The following is an 18,410-nucleotide window of genomic DNA, read 5'->3' on the forward strand; positions in this document are numbered from 1 at the left end:
TATTTCATCCACACTTTAAACATGAATATTTCCATAAACAAGATTCAAGTGTTGGATACAATACTACACACTTAGATAATCAATACAAAGCAATGAAATGATGAAATAAATACAAATGAGTAAGAAATTCTTAACCACAATCTTCAAATCTTCAAGACCCAAGTGTAAGTGCATAAACCCTAGCTTCCCACCTTGTTCTCTCTATCCCTAAGACTGAAAATATGCCAAAAGATGATGAAAATATCTGCTAGGATGAGTATTTGTGGGTTTGGAATTGAGAACATAAGAAATGCCTAAACTGCCCAGGTCTGAGGCCTATTGACCGCACCTGCGGAAGAAAACTCCTTCCACTGGAGTCCATTTACTTTTTAGTAGTGGATTTGGACGTTATCATCCATTGGTTAGGATATCTGGCTTTCACCCAGGAGACCCGAGTTCGATTCTCATTAACGGAACCAATTTTGATAACGTCCAAATCCACTACTAAAAGTAAATGGACACGGTTGCATGCAATATAATTTACCCAACTATGAGTCGAGGTCGAATCCCACGGGGAACAATATGTAGGCGATTAGTAATGTAAGATAATTATCACTTGTTATGCAATGCCAAACACTTAGAATTGGTTTGAGAAAATATTTATACCTAAATGCGGAAATGTAAAATAACCTAGAAAGCAAGTAAAATTATCAATGGTTACAAGGATGGATGCATCGGGAATTACACTCAAGTAATGATCCAATGTATTTCATGATTTTACAAATATGAGCGAGTTTATGTTAATTAGCCACGGGTAATAATTCTATATTAGGTTCTTCCGAAGACTAACAAGACTTCCTAATTAAATTATCCCTAAAACAATTAAGAGATTAAGCACACCCGGATATGGCTACAAGTAGTTCAATCCTATCCCAAGGTAGAATCTATAAAATGAGGGTTAAAGCCTCAAGTTCTTATTAATTAATCTTTCCCAACCCGAAATAATCTTTCCCAAAATTAATTCGGGATTAATGGGCGAGTCCTAGGGTTAGCAAATCCCTTTGAAAACATTAAAGAACAAAAATAATTAAAGTAAGAAATTTTAGGTGTTAGGCATTTTAGGGTGTCCCAAGTCACCAATTTAATCCTGAATCGAGGAAAAGAATGACTCTGTATTACAGTCCGCGAATCAAAAATCCGGATAAGAAATTCTGTTAACCCGAGAGAAGGTGTTAGGCATTCCCGAGTTCCGTGGTTCTAGCACGGTCGCTCAACTATCATATTTGGCTTAAATATCTGATTTTTATGCAATTATGAACTTATGTGCAAATTTTAACCCTTAGCCGCCTTTATTATTAATTATTTATTGTTATTATTTTACGGAGAATTGCAACATTGTGAAAACGTATTTCAGACCACGTCGCAATCAATGCACCCATGGTTATCGACACATTTCGACTCCGTTGAGATTTGGATTTGGGTTACATAAATGCACACCCATATTTAAGAAAATGATTTGTTAAAGACGCGCCTAGAACGACTAGCGTATTGTTGTTTTGGGAAAGGCCGTAAAATTTCTCTAGACGGCCAACTCCAATGTTCTAAGTAATTAATGCATACATTTGTGAGGGCCCCGCAATCTATACGTTTTACTAGGCGAGGCTCATCTCATTCTTATTTTTTAAAAGGAATTTGCAACGTCATGGACACGCATCTCGAACCACGTCACAATCAATGTACCCGTGATTAGAGACACATTTCGACTCCGCTGAGATTTGGATTTGGGTCACATAAATGTGCACCCGAGTTTAAGAAAGTAAGATTAATTAAGACGCGTCCTAAAGAAACTAGCGTGTTGTTATTTTGGGTAAGGCCGTGGAGTTCGCTAAGCGGCCTATCCCGAGTTCTAAATAATTAACACATACATTTTTGTGAGGGCCCCACAATTTATATTTTTATTTGGCGAGGCTCTTCTCATTATTTTTATTAAAAAAAAAAGATAATCTTAGAATGACTACATTTTTTCTATTAAGTTTAGTCTCTAAAATAAAGAAAGAAAATCCTAATTAATTAGGAGTTAGAAAAATTAAGAACATGTAACATACTAATTGCTAGATTAGGACCAATATTAAATGAAAGAATTTTAAAGAAAAAAATCGAAATTATAAATAAAAATAAGAAATTCGACAACTAATATTCAAAAGAAATCAAATATAGCTAGATTGAAGCTCGCATTGTTATATAAAAAAAACTATTGGAATTAATTATTCATAACCATTTGAAACTAGATTTAACCACAATTACTAAAGCTTATTAGAAAGATTATTAAACTTAAACATTATCTAGTCTTATTTGGCTTTAACTAAATTCGACTATCCATTCATGATTGACCTACTGTTGACCATATTAAAACTTTCATAGCTAGTGAATTAACTCATTTTGCCAAGCTGATTCACTAAAGACCAACTTATATTATTTTTCTCTTATTGAAATTATTAAACAGTAATACATGAAATAGCCTAAATACAATCAGTAAAAGAAATGAAGAAAAAAAAAACGAAATTAAAACTTCAAAGTTCCATTCTTCATGTATTCATGCTTCACATTTTTCAGCTTGCAATAGCTAGTATTACAGTCGTGTACCTGGTATTTGAATACAAGGAAAGGAAGAATAGGATCAGCAGCAGTAGAAACAGCGCAGCAACAACAAACAACCAGCAGTCGAAAAACCCAGCAGTAGACTTGAAAGCCAAATAGAAATCCCAGCAACCACTTAATAGAGTAATAATCGAAGTCCAATAGAAAATTAAAAAAAAGGCAGAGATCACACTCAGTAATACAAGGAAATAGTATTCGGATATTAAGAAATACCCATCCTTCCGATTAAAAGTCTGTTCTTATTTCCTCTCTAGTTCTCAATTTTCTTCTCTTCTAAAATTCTTTTTTTCACAAATCTTTTTCCAAAAACTCTCTCTAAAAATTCTCCTCCTTTTTAAGTGTCAAATGAGTCTCTTATATACCAAAGCAAGACCCAAATCTTCCACTATGTGCACTCTTTAACTTTTATAATTACCCACACTTTTACTTTAGTAAAAGTAGTAAATGTGGGCCCCCCGTGTTCCCTCTTTTTGAAAAGCAGTCAAAGTGGGCCCCCATGTTCCCTCTTTTTGAAAAGAAGACATCATTACCCGCCTTTTCCTTTTTGTTTTTATCATTATGTCTGGTCCCCACCATAATTAATTAATCTGTAATTGGTTAATTCCCGTTTTACCCCTAAAACTACTGTTAGGCCTCGATTCAAAAATCTATTAACTTCAAAATTATCTAAGAACCTAAAATTAAATTACCATCTATAATCAATCCTTAATCCGATTCAATCAACAAATTCAAACTTAGACTATGAACAACAAATCAACAATCAGAATTATTTTGACTGGACAATATTTTTAACAACACATATATTTCACATTAAATCACCGGATTAAGAACGAACTTCAACCAAAAGATGAGCACGAATTTAATCTAAGCTACTCAACAAAGACGGATGATTCAAGCAATTAAACTAACATATTTCTATATTCCAACTTAATTCTTTTAAACGAATAAAATAAACCGAAGAAGAAACAATTGATTGAATTTCAACTTGAATTTAACCACATTAAAATTAAACTAACAATTTCTTTTACAAACTAAACTAAAATTAAACTAACAATTTCTTTTACAAAAATAAATGAAATTAATATGAAACAAACCAAAATAAGTAATTAAATTTCAATTGATTATAACAACATCAAAATTAAACTAACGATTTCTTTTACAAAAACAAATAAAACACATGAAATAAACTGAAAAACAATTAATTAAATTTCAATTCGAATCTAACAACATTAAAATTAAACTAACAATTTCTTTTATAAATTAAACTAAAATTAAGCTAACAATTTCTTTTACATACTAACAATTTCAACTTGAATTTAACAACATTAGACTTAAACTAACAATTTTCTTTTTGAATCTAACAACATTAAAATTAAACTAACGATTTTCTTTTGAATCCAACAACATTAAAATTAAACTAACAATTTCTTTTACAAAAATAAATAAAAGCACATGAAATAAACTGAAAAACTAATTAATCAAAGTTCCATTTGAATCTGAAAATTAAATCAACAAAACATATGAACAAACTAGAAAATTAATTCAACGATAAACATGAACAAAACAAGAATCGAACATTTAACGATTTTAGATCCGAGAATATCAAAACAAAAATACGGGCAACATGAAACTCAAATCTACTAACCGGATCGAAGCGACGACGAACTCGACCGGAAACAAATCTATCCGAAAACAATTATTGCATCAAAATGACTCGAATCTGCCCGGAAACTTAAACAATAGACGAAGCTCGACGGAGGGGCGTTTGGCGACGATGGGAACTGAAGCAGTAGCAGCGTGCTGCTAATGCAGTAGCAGCCACGCTGCTGAAACATTAGCAACACGACAGCAAGGTGGTGAAGAAGAAGAAGCAGCGGGTAGCAGCGCCAAAGCAGGAAGAAGCGAAGCAACGGGCAGCAGCAGTAGCGACAAAACGCAGCAGCAGCCGCGACGAGCAGCTGCAGCCATGGACGATGACGAAGCTGGAAGAAACAGAAGCAACGAGCAGCTGCAACACGGACGCAGCCATGGCAACAACGAAAGCAGCGACAGTGGAGAAGAAGAAACAACGGGCAACAATACGACGGGATCTCGTGCTTGTTTGAAGAGCTTGGAGACGCAGCCATGGCGGACAGCACTGATGGGATCTTTTGATCATTTTGAAGAGCTGTAGATGCAGCCATGGTGGGCAGCATGTGACGAGGAAGAAGAAGCAAAGCAACGGACGCAGTGGCAAGATCTTGAAGACACAACCATGGCGGACAAGAGAAGGAGATCGACGAGTTGTGTGTGTATGCGTCGCATATGTGTGTGTATATGTGCTGTGTGTGACGTGAGGGAGAAGGGGTGTGAGGGGGAGGGGCTGCCATGGGAGGATATTTGGAGAAGAAGGAGAGAAAGAGAGGAAGAAGAAGAGAGAGGGGGGGGGGTTACGGGTAGTGGTTTATTTTTTTTTGTTTTTTTTTAATGAAAAATGAAAGAAAAGGGGGTTTGGGGTCTTTTGGTATGGATTGGGTCGACCCAGTTCGAAATGGGCTAGGTCGTTTGGGAAGATTGGGCCATTTTTTGGGCCTGTGGCTTGAAATCGAAGAAGAAACCCAATTCCGACTTTCTTTATATTTTCGCTCTCTTTTCTTCGTTTATATCTCTAAAACTAAATTATAAAAATACATAAATTAATATTAAGAACTAAATTAAGTTATAAAAGCGCAAATTAACTCCCAATAACAATTAACGCACAATTAAGTAATAATTAAGCATAAAATTGTATAATTGGACATTAAATGCTAAAAATGCAAAAGATGCCTATTTTTGTAATTTTTAATTTTTGTAAAACAAACTTAATTACTAACAATTGTAGGATTAAATTCTAAATGCAAATGCGACTTATTTTTGTATTTTTTATTAATTTAACCAATAAACACGCACAAATAGAAATACAAATAATTATCAAAAATACCACAAATATTTTAAAATTGCACACAAAGGAAAATTTTTTTATTTTGGATTTTTTGGGAGTAATTCTCTCATAGGAAAAAAATCACGTGCTTACAGCTGCCCCTCTTTGCCCGAAGACACGAAGGGTTTTCGTGCAAAGATAAAGTGAGCGATTTTTGCCCATCCGAATACTCTGTGTGAAGCATTTTTTTTTTTGAAAAAGGTTTAACCAAACCTTTGCTTCAAAGGTTTCCTACATATCCCTGGCTAAAGGGGAATCAGGTTAATGTAGTTCGGGAAGTTTTGGTAGCTGGGACTACCATGGGACTACAATGTTAGTGTTGTTGCATGCTATTACCACTGCTTACCGATCTCCTTGTTACACCGTGCTTAAAAGAAAACAAGAAGCTAGGCTAGACTGCAATTTGTTTTTGTTGCCTTGCTTTCTAGTCTGCTTGCATTTTTTCCGGTGCTTTTCTTCTTTTTGACACATGCACTTGAGTTTGTGCTGGGACCTCTTGTTGTAACATTCTGCTTTCCGGTGCCGGGGTATTTTATTGTTTCCTGCTGGGGATTCCTATTGTAACCCTCTGTTTTATTGTCCTCTGACTTGATCTTGAAATGTATGCCTCTGTTGTATGGGCGGGCTCCCAACTTCAATACTTGAAAATTAATGCTGAATGTATTCCTCTGTTATATGGGCGGGCTCCCAACTTCAATACTTGAAATGAAAAGACTGAATGTATTCCTCTGTTCTATGGGCGGGCTCCCAACTTCAACGCTTGAAATTTAAAGACTGAAATGTATGCCTCTGTTCTATGGGCGGGCTCCCAACTTCAACAACTGAAAATGAAAAGACTGAAATGTATGCCTCTGTTCTATGGGCGGTCTCTCAACTTCAACGCTTGAAATGTAACGACTGAATGTATTCCTCTGTTCTATGGGCGGGCTCCCAACTTCAACACTTGAAACGAAAAGACTGAAATGTATGTCTCTGTTCTCCAGGCGGACTCCTGATTGCTAAATTTGAAATGGAATGTCTCTATTCTCGAGGCGGACTCCTGACTTTTAAAATTTAAACTGTATGTCTCCGTTCTTCAGGAGGACTCCTGACGTCAAACTTGAAAAGTATGTCTCTGTTCTCCAGGTGGATTCCTGACGTCAAACTTGAAAAGTATGTCTCTGTTCTCCAGGCGGACTCCTGATTGCTAAATTTGAAATTGAATGTCTCTATTCTCCAGGCGGACTCCTGATTTCAACAACAACTTAGGAGGAAATGCCTCTCCTATGGGTAAAATAAACTTAGGAGGAAATGCCTCTCCTATGGGTAAGACTAAACTTAGGAGGAAATGCATCTCCTATGGGGTGAAACTAAAACAAACTTAGGAGGAAATGCATCTCCTATGGGTGAAACTAAAACAAACTTAGGAGGAAATGCATCTCATATGGGTAAAACTAAACGTAGGAGGAAATGCGTCTCTTATGGGTAAAAATAAACTTAGGAGGAAATGCCTCTCCTATGGGTGAAACTAAACTTTAGGAGGAAATGCCTCTCCTATGGGTGAAACTAAACTTAGGAGGAAATACCTCTCCTATGGGTAAAAATAAACTTTAGTAGGAAATGTATCTCCTATGGGAGAAAATAAACTTAGGAGGAAATGTGTCTCCTATGGTTAAAAAAAACAAACTTAGGAGGAAATGCGTCTCCTATCGGTAAAAACAAACTTAGGAGGAAATGCATCTCCTATGGGTAAAAAACAAACTTAGGAGGAAATGCCTCTCCTATGGATAAAAAACAAACTTAGGAGGAAATGCCTCTCCTATGGGTAAAAAAACAAACTTAGGAGGAAATGCCTCTCCTATGGGTGAAACAACAACTTAGGAGGAAATGCCTCTCCTATGGGTAAAAACAAACTTAGGAGGAAATGAATCTCCTATGGGTGAAACTAAACTTAGGAGGAAATGCCTCTCCTATTGGTTCAACAACAACTTAGGAGGAAATGCCTATCCTATGGGTAAAAACAAACTTAGGAGGAAATGCATCTCCTATGGGTGAAACTAAACTTAGGAGGAAATGCCTCTCCTATTGGTTCAACAACAACTTAGGAGGAAATGTCTCTCCTATGGGTAAAAACAAACTTAGGAGGAAATGCATCTCCTATGGTTTCAACAACAACTTAGGAGGAAATGCCTCTCCTATGGGTAAAAACAAACTTAGGAGGAAATGCATCTCCTATGGGTGAAACTAAACTTAGGAGTAAATGTCTATCCTATTGGTTCAACAACAACTTAGGAGGAAATGCCTCTCCTATGGGTAAAAACAAACTTAGGAGGAAATGCATCTCCTATGGGTGAAACTAAACTTAGGAGGAAATGCCTCTCCTATTGGTTCAACAACAACTTAGGAGGAAATGCCTTTCCTATGGGTAAAAACAAACTTAGGAGGAAATGCATCTCTTATGGGTGAAATTAAAACAAACTTAGGAGGAAATGCATCTCCTATGGGTAAAACTAAACTTAGGAGGAAATGCATCTCCTATGGGAGAAACTAAACAAACTTAGGAGGAAATGCATCTCCTATGGGTAAAACTTTAATGATTTCAAACTAGGAAGTGCGTCTCCTATTAATGAAATCTTCACTTAGGAAGTGCGTCTCCTATGCGTGAACCATTTCCTTCTTCCTGAATTAATTACTTACCTGTGTTGTCTTCCCTCGAAACTGCTGGGGATTATTTTGATGGGGATGACTTTTCCCCTTTCTTCTTTACCCACTCTGGGTTGCTCGAAACTCTGTCGAGGATGCTTCTACATCTCGATGATCCGTTGGGGATAACACTGCTGAGGATAACTCTGCTAAGTAATATGTTATCTTACTCCTTCCAAAATTACTTCCTTTTAAGTAGGATGTTTCATTCCTCTGCAAGCTGCTTCCTTTTTTTTTCTTTCTTTTTCTTTTTTTTTTCTTTTTTTTACATAGCTTCTTCCTTCAAAGATTACCTCCCTTACGACTCGTTTTGCCTTTCCCCGAAAGGAACCGCTGAGGATACCGATTTTCACTAAACTTGTGTTGGATTCCTCGAGACTGTTGGGGAATTATTTACTTACCTGTTGGGGGATAAAATGTTATCAGCTATGGATAACGCTGTCGAGGATAACACTGCTGGGGGATTCTGATTCTTTCAGAACTAGTGTTTCACTCTTCGGAAGGCTGTTGGGAATGATACTGGCCTTCTGCTTTTTCTGAGCTCAAGTTTCATCCCTTTGTTCTATCCATTGGGGAACAACTTCCTCCATTGAAACTTGTTATTGGGGGGTAAAACTGGTTCAAAGCTCACTTCCCTTGAGACTGGTGCTATCTTTATTCTTCCCCGACTGGGTATCTGACTTTCAAAAAATTTTCTAAATGAAAGGAAAATTTTCTGCCCCAGTTTGATAATATCCCTTGTGGCATGTCTTTCTGTCATCAATGCCATTTCCTTTACCTGTTTCAAATCAAACAAAATTTGTTAGTTTAAAACGCGGTGGTTGGTTGTGATACTCCCACTAGGATGGCTTTTCCCTTTCTCCTTCCCTGCTCTGCGTTCCAAAACTTGTTGGGGATGATATTATTTGCTGGGGATAATCCCTTTCTGCTGGGGATATCCTTCTTCTTTCGTGGCATGGCTCAGAAACTTGGATTTTCCCGACCTTTTAGTATCGCATGAATTTTCCAAGTCATGCTCATTGCTCTCCTTGTTTGTCCACGGGCCTTGACCTTGAGGTTTAATAACCTTTGATTTTGGCAAGGATATCCCTCTTGACACTAGTTGATCCTTTTGTCAATCTCCTTTTGCTGGAGATATCTTTCTTGACACTGGCCTCGCGCTTGTTCCTTGCTGACCATACCACTTGGATGTATTAGTCAGATCTTATCTTGGAAAGCTGATGGCCTATTTTGAAGTCATTTCCCATTGGTTCTGACCAGACAGACTCTATTGGGGAGTTTTTCTATGAAAGGAAAAAGATAAAAAGGGAAAAAAATAAAAAGACAAAGAAAAAATGACTCTTTAACAAAAGAAACTATAAATAAAAACCTATCAAATGCAGATACCGACTCTAATGGTCATGACATGCATATGTGGCCTATCCTCCGCTGTCAATCATCTTTCAGGGTCTTCAATTGGCAATTCCCCATCTGATTCTCAATCTTATTCGACTTGTAGTGCCCGAAGGGTTTTCACTATCAAGCCTCTCTCATTTTGGGTTTTTCTCTCAGCTTTCATCGCCTTATGGTGTCCGTGAAGATTTTCACCGATAAGACTCTCTCATTTGTATCACTTTCTAGCTGGGGATTTGGAGTGTTGCCGGTATGACTCTCTCTGCTGGAGATTAGAGTCCTTTCTGCTGTGGAACAGAATGTTATGTTCGCCTGTAAGACTCTCATTTGTCTGACTTGGCATCTTTTGAAGACTGATCAGAAGGTCTTTCTTTGGACCGTAATGTGGGTTTTGGATAGGGCTAGAAAGAAAGGGTATTAAATGCTCAAAAGCGCATCGATTTTGGGTTATTAATTACAACCTTCGGAACCAGATTTATTTACAACGAACGCAACCTCTGCCCCAGTTTCTTGCTTGGGGATATCTTAATTAATAATTTTTTTCATTTTTCAAAACTATGACCGAGCCGTGAAGCGCCTACGTATCCTCTTTGAGGAATCAGGTCAAACGTAGTTCCCAATTCCTTTTTTTTTCATTTGACTTTCCTTTGTTTTTTTTTTGTCATCATTTTTCTTTTCGTTATCATTTTCTTTTTTTTCATCTCTCCTTTCTTTTCGTCGTTTTTTTCTCTTTTTCTTCCTCTATTTTTCTTTTATACTTTTTTTTTCGTTTTGTTGTTTTCTTTTCTTTTTATCTTCCATGTTTTGTGTTTCTAATCTATTGTTACTGATTCCGAATGAGGGGTATGAAAAATAAATAAATAAGGCTCAAAAGGGGTTAACGAAGGATAAAGTGTTTAGGTAGCAGAACAAAATGCCTTCGTCATTTCAGTCTTCAAAACATGCCAAATGCAAACAACACAATTTAAACAAGGATTTGTAGCCTCTTCCGATGGTGCTGGACTTGACAATTATATTCAACATTTGCTTTTTCATTTGTCTTTTCTAAAACACCGTTGGGCGACACTCTCATTATCATGAACGACCCTCATGCCAATTTGGCGAATCTTGCTTTTAACGGTTTTCTTCATATTTTACTTGCCCCAGTTCCATATGACTCGAGCTCTGAATAACCTCAACCGTCCTTATTTCCTTCGAATGGTCTGATCACCTTTTCGGGGTTTTATGATTAACTTTTAAGATTAGGCCCAAACTGTGTGCGCATGTCATGTTACTAGAATCGGCGCTGAACAAAATGATAAAAGGATCAAACAAAAAGATGAATGGAAATAATAAAAGACCGGATTTTGTATTAGACTACCGGTGAAATGGTTTGAATAACAAAACAATCAAAAACAAACCATAATAAAATCCTAAAACAACCTGGACAAAACTTAAACAAACCGCTATGACAAAAATGGAAAAATAAAAAGGTTTGACACAAGACAATATTCGGATTACATCCCTAAGAATAATCCGGACAACAAAAATGACCACAAAATAAGCCACCACAAGCTTCTCTCTTGCTAACCAAGGAACGGAGCGTCCTCCCACTTTATCAAAATTGGCATCTTAGCCACTGAGCTTCGCATCAGTATTGTCCAGACCATTGCCAACTTCAATATCATCAACCTTAGTCAACAAGTCCCAATAGGATTCGCGTGCTTCTGTTATCAAGCCTGATCCCCGCAAAGTATGCTTCTCGGTCTTGTATTTCCGGCTTACCACAAACCAACCACCTAACTTTCTTTGTGATTCAAAGCGAAACAGGTTAGAATGGACTCCGTTGGTCCCCATTATTAATAACATCTTTTCCTCTCTTTTTTTCATTTTCATTTTCATTTTTTTTCTTCATTTTTTTTTCTTTTTTTTCGATTTTTTTTTTTCATTTTTTCTCATTTTTTGTTGTGGTCGAATCTTATGAAGATTGTCTGCGTATCATGACCCCGCATGAATCAGACCGAGCGTAGTTCGTGACCAATAAAAGATAAACAATAATAAACTTTTTTTCAATTTTCATATTAAAACAAACTGGGTTTCAAAGGTTTGAAGATGACCTACAAACTCGAAAATCAAACAACCCACATATTCTAATCAAAAGATTTACAAACGGCCAGTTTCTTTCCCCGTTTGACAAATGCAACCGAATGGTTATTTTTGCAAATGTGGCCCCTTCCAAATTTCACATGAATTTTGAGGCCGGGGAGGATTATTTTGACACTTTACAAACTTGTCCATTCTTTTACGAAAATAACCTTTCGACAACTGAAAGATACTCTAAGGCTATTTCGGCAAGAACGGTTTAAGACGCGGCCGAAGCTGGCTCGGCTTATTATGACAAAATTCAAACGGTATTCACCTGACCGCCGACTCTTTGTTTTTTTTTTCAAATTATAATAAAAACCTGGTATTGCAAACACGACCCTTCAGCGCCTCGGGGACGAAGATTTATAGGGCTGTGTGGGTCAACTAGACCAAAAATCCTAAACATGACCCAAAAGTGGCTGTTTATGCAAAGTCAGCCTTCCGGCGTTCCTTTCGGGAACATTCGGCTATTTATGACATAACAACATCACCTGACTTATTTATGACTCTTTTTATCGTTTTTCAAATTAGAAAACTCAATATTGCAAACACGACCTTTCAACGTCTAGGGGACGAAGATTTTTAAGGCTGTGTGGGTTAACTGGACCAAATCCTAAATATGACCCAAAAGTGGCTGTTTATGCAAAGTCAGCCTTCCGGCGTCCCCTTCGGGAACATTCGGCTATGTCTTGATAAAACAGCGTCACCCGACTTCTTAGAAATTTGATATATATATTTTTGTAAAAGGGGAAGTTGGACATCACCCGACTTATTTATAACAAAATTAAAAATCTTGACATGTTTTTTTTTTATTTGTTTTTGGCTTTTTTAGCAAAAAGGGGGTTGGACCCGATGAGGGTTGCCTACGTATCTCACATCCGGTGAGAATCAAACCCGCGTAGTTCGGGCAGATTGGATACGGGTGAGAATAAAAAAATAACTAATTCAGAGAAAACATATTTTTTTTTTCTTTTGCTTTTTCTTAAAAGGTGATTAAACATGTAAAATCTTTTGGATTTCTTTTTCCCTTTTTTTTTATTTTTGATTTTTCAAAAATGATAAAAAGTTCAAAGAATTTTTTTTTAATTCATTTTTTTTAAATAAAATGTAACAAAACATAACCGGGCCCTATTTGCCTTATCTTCGCACTTCACCCTCTCCTTTTCCTTTTTTCCTTTTCATTCACTCTCAATTATCATTGGTCTACCAAATGACCCTTTTACCCTTGAAGGAATGCAACATGTAGCACATAAGATGCATCAAGATGGTCTTTTTCATTTCAGGTTGTTAGTCCTAGACGGACCCAACCCCTGTGTTGAGTCCCCTAAGTCAAATACAACATGATGCAAATAATCGTTCCTACTAGGGATCCGATATGAAGTCATGTTATTCTATGTTCAAAACCTGAGTCGGTGTTCTAGACTATGCACCCGAGCGGACAACTCAAGTCGAGGAGGGGGCAACTTACCGGGAACCAAAAGGCCATCCGGCTTCGTAACTTGTCCGAGCCTTTTTTTTATTTCAGGGTATGACACTAACAGAATAGAGAGTCTCAACTAGTAAGCACATCCCCGGAGGTGAAGAGAGAAGGGTTCAGAACAGTTTATATATACAGTCAAATAATATCAAAGCGGTAAAAGTAGCATTTAGCACATTAGGCTCAAACATGTAAAAATCAAATAAAGCCACATATAACAATTTATCTAAGCTCGAATTTCTAACCCTGAACCAGTGGTTTTGGATCAGCAGTTCTTTTATTCCCCAGCAGAGTCGCCAGAGCTGTCACACCTCCTTTTTCCGCCCCCGCGGGGGGTACAAGGAGTTTTTTCCAATTAAAGGACAATGGAAACGGGATTTGTTTATTCATTTCAGAGTCGCCACTTGGGAGATTTTAGGGTGTCCCAAGTCACCAATTTAATCCTGAATCGAGGAAAAGAATGACTCTGTATTACAGTCCGCGAATCAGAAATCCGGATAAGGAATTCTGTTAACCCGGGAGAAGGTGTTAGGCATTCCCGAGTTCCGTGGATCTAGCACGGTCGCTCAACTGTCATATTTGGCTTAAATATCTGATTTTTATACAATTATGAACTTATGTGCAAATTTTAACCCTTAGCCGCCTTTATTATTAATTATTTATTGTTATTATTTTACGGAGAATTGCAACATTGTGAAAACGTATTTCAGACCACGTCGCAATCAATGCACCCATGGTTATCGACACATTTCGACTCCGTTGAGATTTTGATTCGGGTTACATAAATGCACACTCATATTTAAGAAAATGATTTGTTAAAGACGCGCCTAGAACGACTAGCGTACTGTTGTATTGGGAAAGGCCGTAAAATTTCTCTAGACGGCCAACTCCAATGTTCTAAGTAATTAATGCATACATTTGTGAGGGCCCCGCAATCTATACGTTTTACTAGGCGAGGCTCATCTCATTCTTATTTTTTAAAAGGAATTTGCAACGTCATGGACACGCATCTCGAACCACGTCACAATCAATGTACCCGTGATTAGAGATACATTTTGACTCCGCTGAGATTTGGATTTGGGTCACATAAATGTGCACCCGAGTTTAAGAAAGTAAGATTAATTAAGACGCGTCCTAAAGAAACTAGCGTGTTGTTATTTTGGGTAAGGCCGTGGAGTTCGCTAAGCGGCCTATCCCGAGTTCTAAATAATTAACACATACATTTTTGTGAGGGCCCCGCAATTTGTATTTTTATTTGGCGAGGCTCGTCTCATTATTTTTATTAAAAAAAAAGATAATCTTAGAATGACTACATTTTTTCTATTAAGTTTAGTCTCTAAATTAAAGAAAGAAAATCCTAATTAATTAGGAGTTAGAAAAATTAAGAACATGTAACATACTAATTGCTAGATTAGGACCAATATTAAATGAAAGAATTTTAAAGAAAAAAAATCGAAATTATAAATAAAAATAAGAAATTCGACAACTAATATTCAAAAGAAATCAAATATAGCTAGATTGAAGCTCGCATTGTTATATAAAAAAAACTATTGGAATTAATTATTCATAACCATTTGAAACTAGATTTAACCACAATTACTAAAGCTTATTAGAAAGATTATTAAACTTAAACATTATCTAGTCTTATTTGGCTTTAACTAAATTCGACTATCCATTCATGATTGACCTACTGTTGACCTTATTAAAACTTTCATAGCTAGTGAATTAACTCATTTTGCCAAGTTGATTCACTAAAGACCAACTTATATTATTTTTCTCTTATTGCAATTATTAAACATTAATACATGAAATAGCCTAAATACAATCAGTAAAAGAAATGAAGAAAAAAAAACGAAATTAAAACTTCAAAGTTCCATTCTTCATGTATTCATGCTTCACATTTTTCAGCTTGCAATAGCTAGTATTACAGTCGTGTACCTGGTATTTGAATACAAGGAAAGGAAGAATAGGATCAGCAGCAGTAGAAACAGCGCAGCAACAACAAACAACCAGCAGTCGAAAAACCCAGCAGTAGACTTGAAAGCCAAATAGAAATCCCAGCAACCACTTAATAGAGTAATAATCGAAGTCCAATAGAAAATTAAAAAAAAGGCAGAGATCACACTCAGTAATACAAGGAAATAGTATTCGGATATTAAGAAATACCCATCCTTCCGATTAAAAGTCTGTTCTTATTTCCTCTCTAGTTCTCAATTTTCTTCTCTTCTAAAATTCTTTTTTTCACAAATCTTTTTCCAAAAACTCTCTCTAAAAATTCTCCTCCTTTTTAAGTGTCAAATGAGTCTCTTATATACCAAAGCAAGACCCAAATCTTCCACTATGTGCACTCTTTAACTTTTATAATTACCCACACTTTTACTTTAGTAAAAGTAGTAAATGTGGGCCCCCCCGTGTTCCCTCCTTTTGAAAAGCAGTCAAAGTGGGCCCCCATGTTCCCTCTTTTTGAAAAAAAGACATCATTACCCACCTTTTCCTTTTTGCTTTTATCATTATGTCTGGTCCCCACCATAATTAATTAATCTGTAATTGGTTAATTCCCGTTTTACCCCTAAAACTACTGTTAGCCCCCGATTCAAAAATCTATTAACTTCAAAATTATCTAAGAACCTAAAATTAAATTACCAACTATAACCAATCCTTAATCCGGTTCAATCAACAAATTCAAACTTAGACTATGAACAACAAATCAACAATCGGAATTATTTTGACTGGACAATATTTTTAACAACACATATATTTCACATTAAATCACCGGATTAAGAACGAACTTCAACCAAAAGATGAGCATGAATTTAATCTAAGCTACTCAACAAAGACGGATGATTCAAGCAATTAAACTAACATATTTCTATATTCCAACTTAATTCTTTTAAACGAATAAAATAAACCGAAGAAGAAACAATTGATTGAATTTCAACTTGAATTTAACCACATTAAAATTAAACTAACAATTTCTTTTACAAACTAAACTAAAATTAAACTAACAATTTCTTTTACAAAAATAAATGAAATTAATATGAAACAAACCAAAATAGGTAATTAAATTTCAATTGATTATAACAACATCAAAATTAAACTAACGATTTCTTTTACAAAAACAAATAAAACACATGAAATAAACTGAAAAACAATTAATTAAATTTCAATTCGAATCTAACAACATTAAAATTAAACTAACAATTTCTTTTATAAATTAAACTAAAATTAAGCTAACAATTTCTTTTACATACTAACAATTTCAACTTGAATTTAACAACATTAGACTTAAACTAACAATTTTCTTTTTGAATCTAACAACATTAAAATTAAACTAACGATTTTCTTTTGAATCCAACAACATTAAAATTAAACTAACAATTTCTTTTACAAAAATAAATAAAAGCACATGAAATAAACTGAAAAACTAATTAATCAAAGTTCCATTTGAATCTGAAAATTAAATCAACAAAACATATGAACAAACTAGAAAATTAATTCAACGATAAACATGAACAAAACAAGAATCTAACATTTAACGATTTTAGATCCGAGAATATCAAAACAAAAATACGGGCAACATGAAACTCAAATCTACTAACCGGATCGAAGCAACGACGAACTCGACCGGAAACAAATCTATCCGAAAACAATTATTGCATCAAAATGACTCGAATCTGCCCGGAAACTTAAACAATAGACGAAGCTCGACGGAGGGGCGTTTGGCAACGATGGGAACTGAAGCAGTAGCAGCGTGCTGCTGATGCAGTAGCAGCCACGCTGCTGAAACATTAGCAGCACGGCAGCAAGGTGGTGAAGAAGAAGAAGAAGAAGCAGCGGGTAGCAACGCCAAAGCTGGAAGAAGCGAAGCAACGGGCAACAGCAATAGCGACGAAACGCAGCAGCAGCCTCGACGAGCAGCTGCAGCCATGGACGATGATGAAGCTGGAAGAAACAGAAGCAACGAGCAACTGCAACACGGACGCAGCCATGGCAGTAACGAAAGCAGCGACAGTGGAGAAGAAGAAACAACGGGCAACAATACGACGGGATCTCGTGCTTGTTTGAAGAGCTTGGAGACGCAGCCATGGCGGACAGCAGTGATGGGATCTTTTGATCATTTTGAAGAGCTGTAGATGCAGCCATGGTGGGCAGCATGTGACGAGGAAGAAGAAGCAAAGCAACGGACGCAGTGGCAAGATCTTGAAGACGCAACCATGACGGACAAGAGAAGGAGATCGACGAGTTGTGTGTGTATGCGTCGCGTATGTGTGTGTATATGTGCTGTGTGTGACGTGAGGGAGAAGGGGTGTGAGGGGGAGGGGCTGCCATGGGAGGATATTTGGAGAAGAAGGAGAGAAAGAGAGGAAGAAGAAGAGAGAGGGGGGGGGTTACGTTTTTTGGTTTATTTTTTTTTTGTTTTTTTTTATGAAAAATGAAAGAAAAGTGGGTTTGGGGTCTTTTGGTATGGATTGGGTCGACCCAGTTCGAAGTGGACTGGGTCGTTTGGGAAGATTGGGCCATTTTTTGGGCATGTAGCTTGAAATCGAAGAAGAAGCTCAATTCCGACTTTCTTTATATTTTCGCTCTCTTTTCTTCGTTTATATCTCTAAAACTAAATTATAAAAATACTTAAATTATTATTAAGAACTAAATTAAGTTATAAAAGTGCAAATTAACTCCCAATAACAATTAACGCACAATTAAGTAATAATTAAGCATAAAATTGTATATTTGGACATTAAATGCTAAAAATGCAAACGATGCCTATTTTTGTAATTTTTAATTTTTGTAAAACAAATTTAATTACTAACAATTGTAGAATTAAATCCTACATGCAAAATGCGACATATTTTTGTATTTTTTATTAATTTAACCAATAAACACGCACAGACAGAAATACAAATAATTATCAAAAATGCCACAAAAATTTTAAAACTGCACACAAAGGAAAATTGTTTTATTTTGGATTTTTTGGGAGTAATTTTCTTATAGGGCAAAAATCACGTGCTTACAATAACAAGATATTTCATCCACACTTTAAACATGAATATTTCCATAAACAAGATTCAAGTGTTGGATACAATACTACACACTTAGATAATCAATACAAAGCAATGAAATGAAGAAATAAATACAAAT

At 36.1% G+C, this 18,410-nt stretch overlaps 1 protein-coding gene across 1 annotated transcript; it reads left to right on the forward strand.

Moving 5' to 3' along the window:
- Window positions 1-4,603: 4,603 nt before the first annotated feature.
- Window positions 4,604-17,404, forward strand: LOC138870398 (uncharacterized). Its single transcript, XM_070148200.1, has 2 exons — window positions 4,604-4,806; window positions 17,038-17,404. Exons 1-2 carry the CDS (start codon window positions 4,604-4,606, stop codon window positions 17,402-17,404), a joined length of 570 nt encoding a protein of 189 aa, XP_070004301.1.
- Window positions 17,405-18,410: the final 1,006 nt, after the last annotated feature.

This window comes from Nicotiana sylvestris, chromosome 1 (genome assembly GCF_000393655.2).
Source record: "Nicotiana sylvestris chromosome 1, ASM39365v2, whole genome shotgun sequence".
Lineage (NCBI taxonomy): Eukaryota > Viridiplantae > Streptophyta > Magnoliopsida > Solanales > Solanaceae > Nicotiana > Nicotiana sylvestris.

Excerpts from the sequence above, each read along its gene's own strand:
- LOC138870398 (XM_070148200.1), top strand. The coding sequence starts at position 4,604 with ATGGACGATGACGAAGCTGGAAGAAACAGAAGCAACGAGCAGCTGCAA. Across the intron at positions 4,807-17,037 it reads TTTGATCATTTTGAAGAGCT|TAGCAGCCACGCTGCTGAAA; the intron begins GTAGATGCAGCC and ends CTGCTGATGCAG.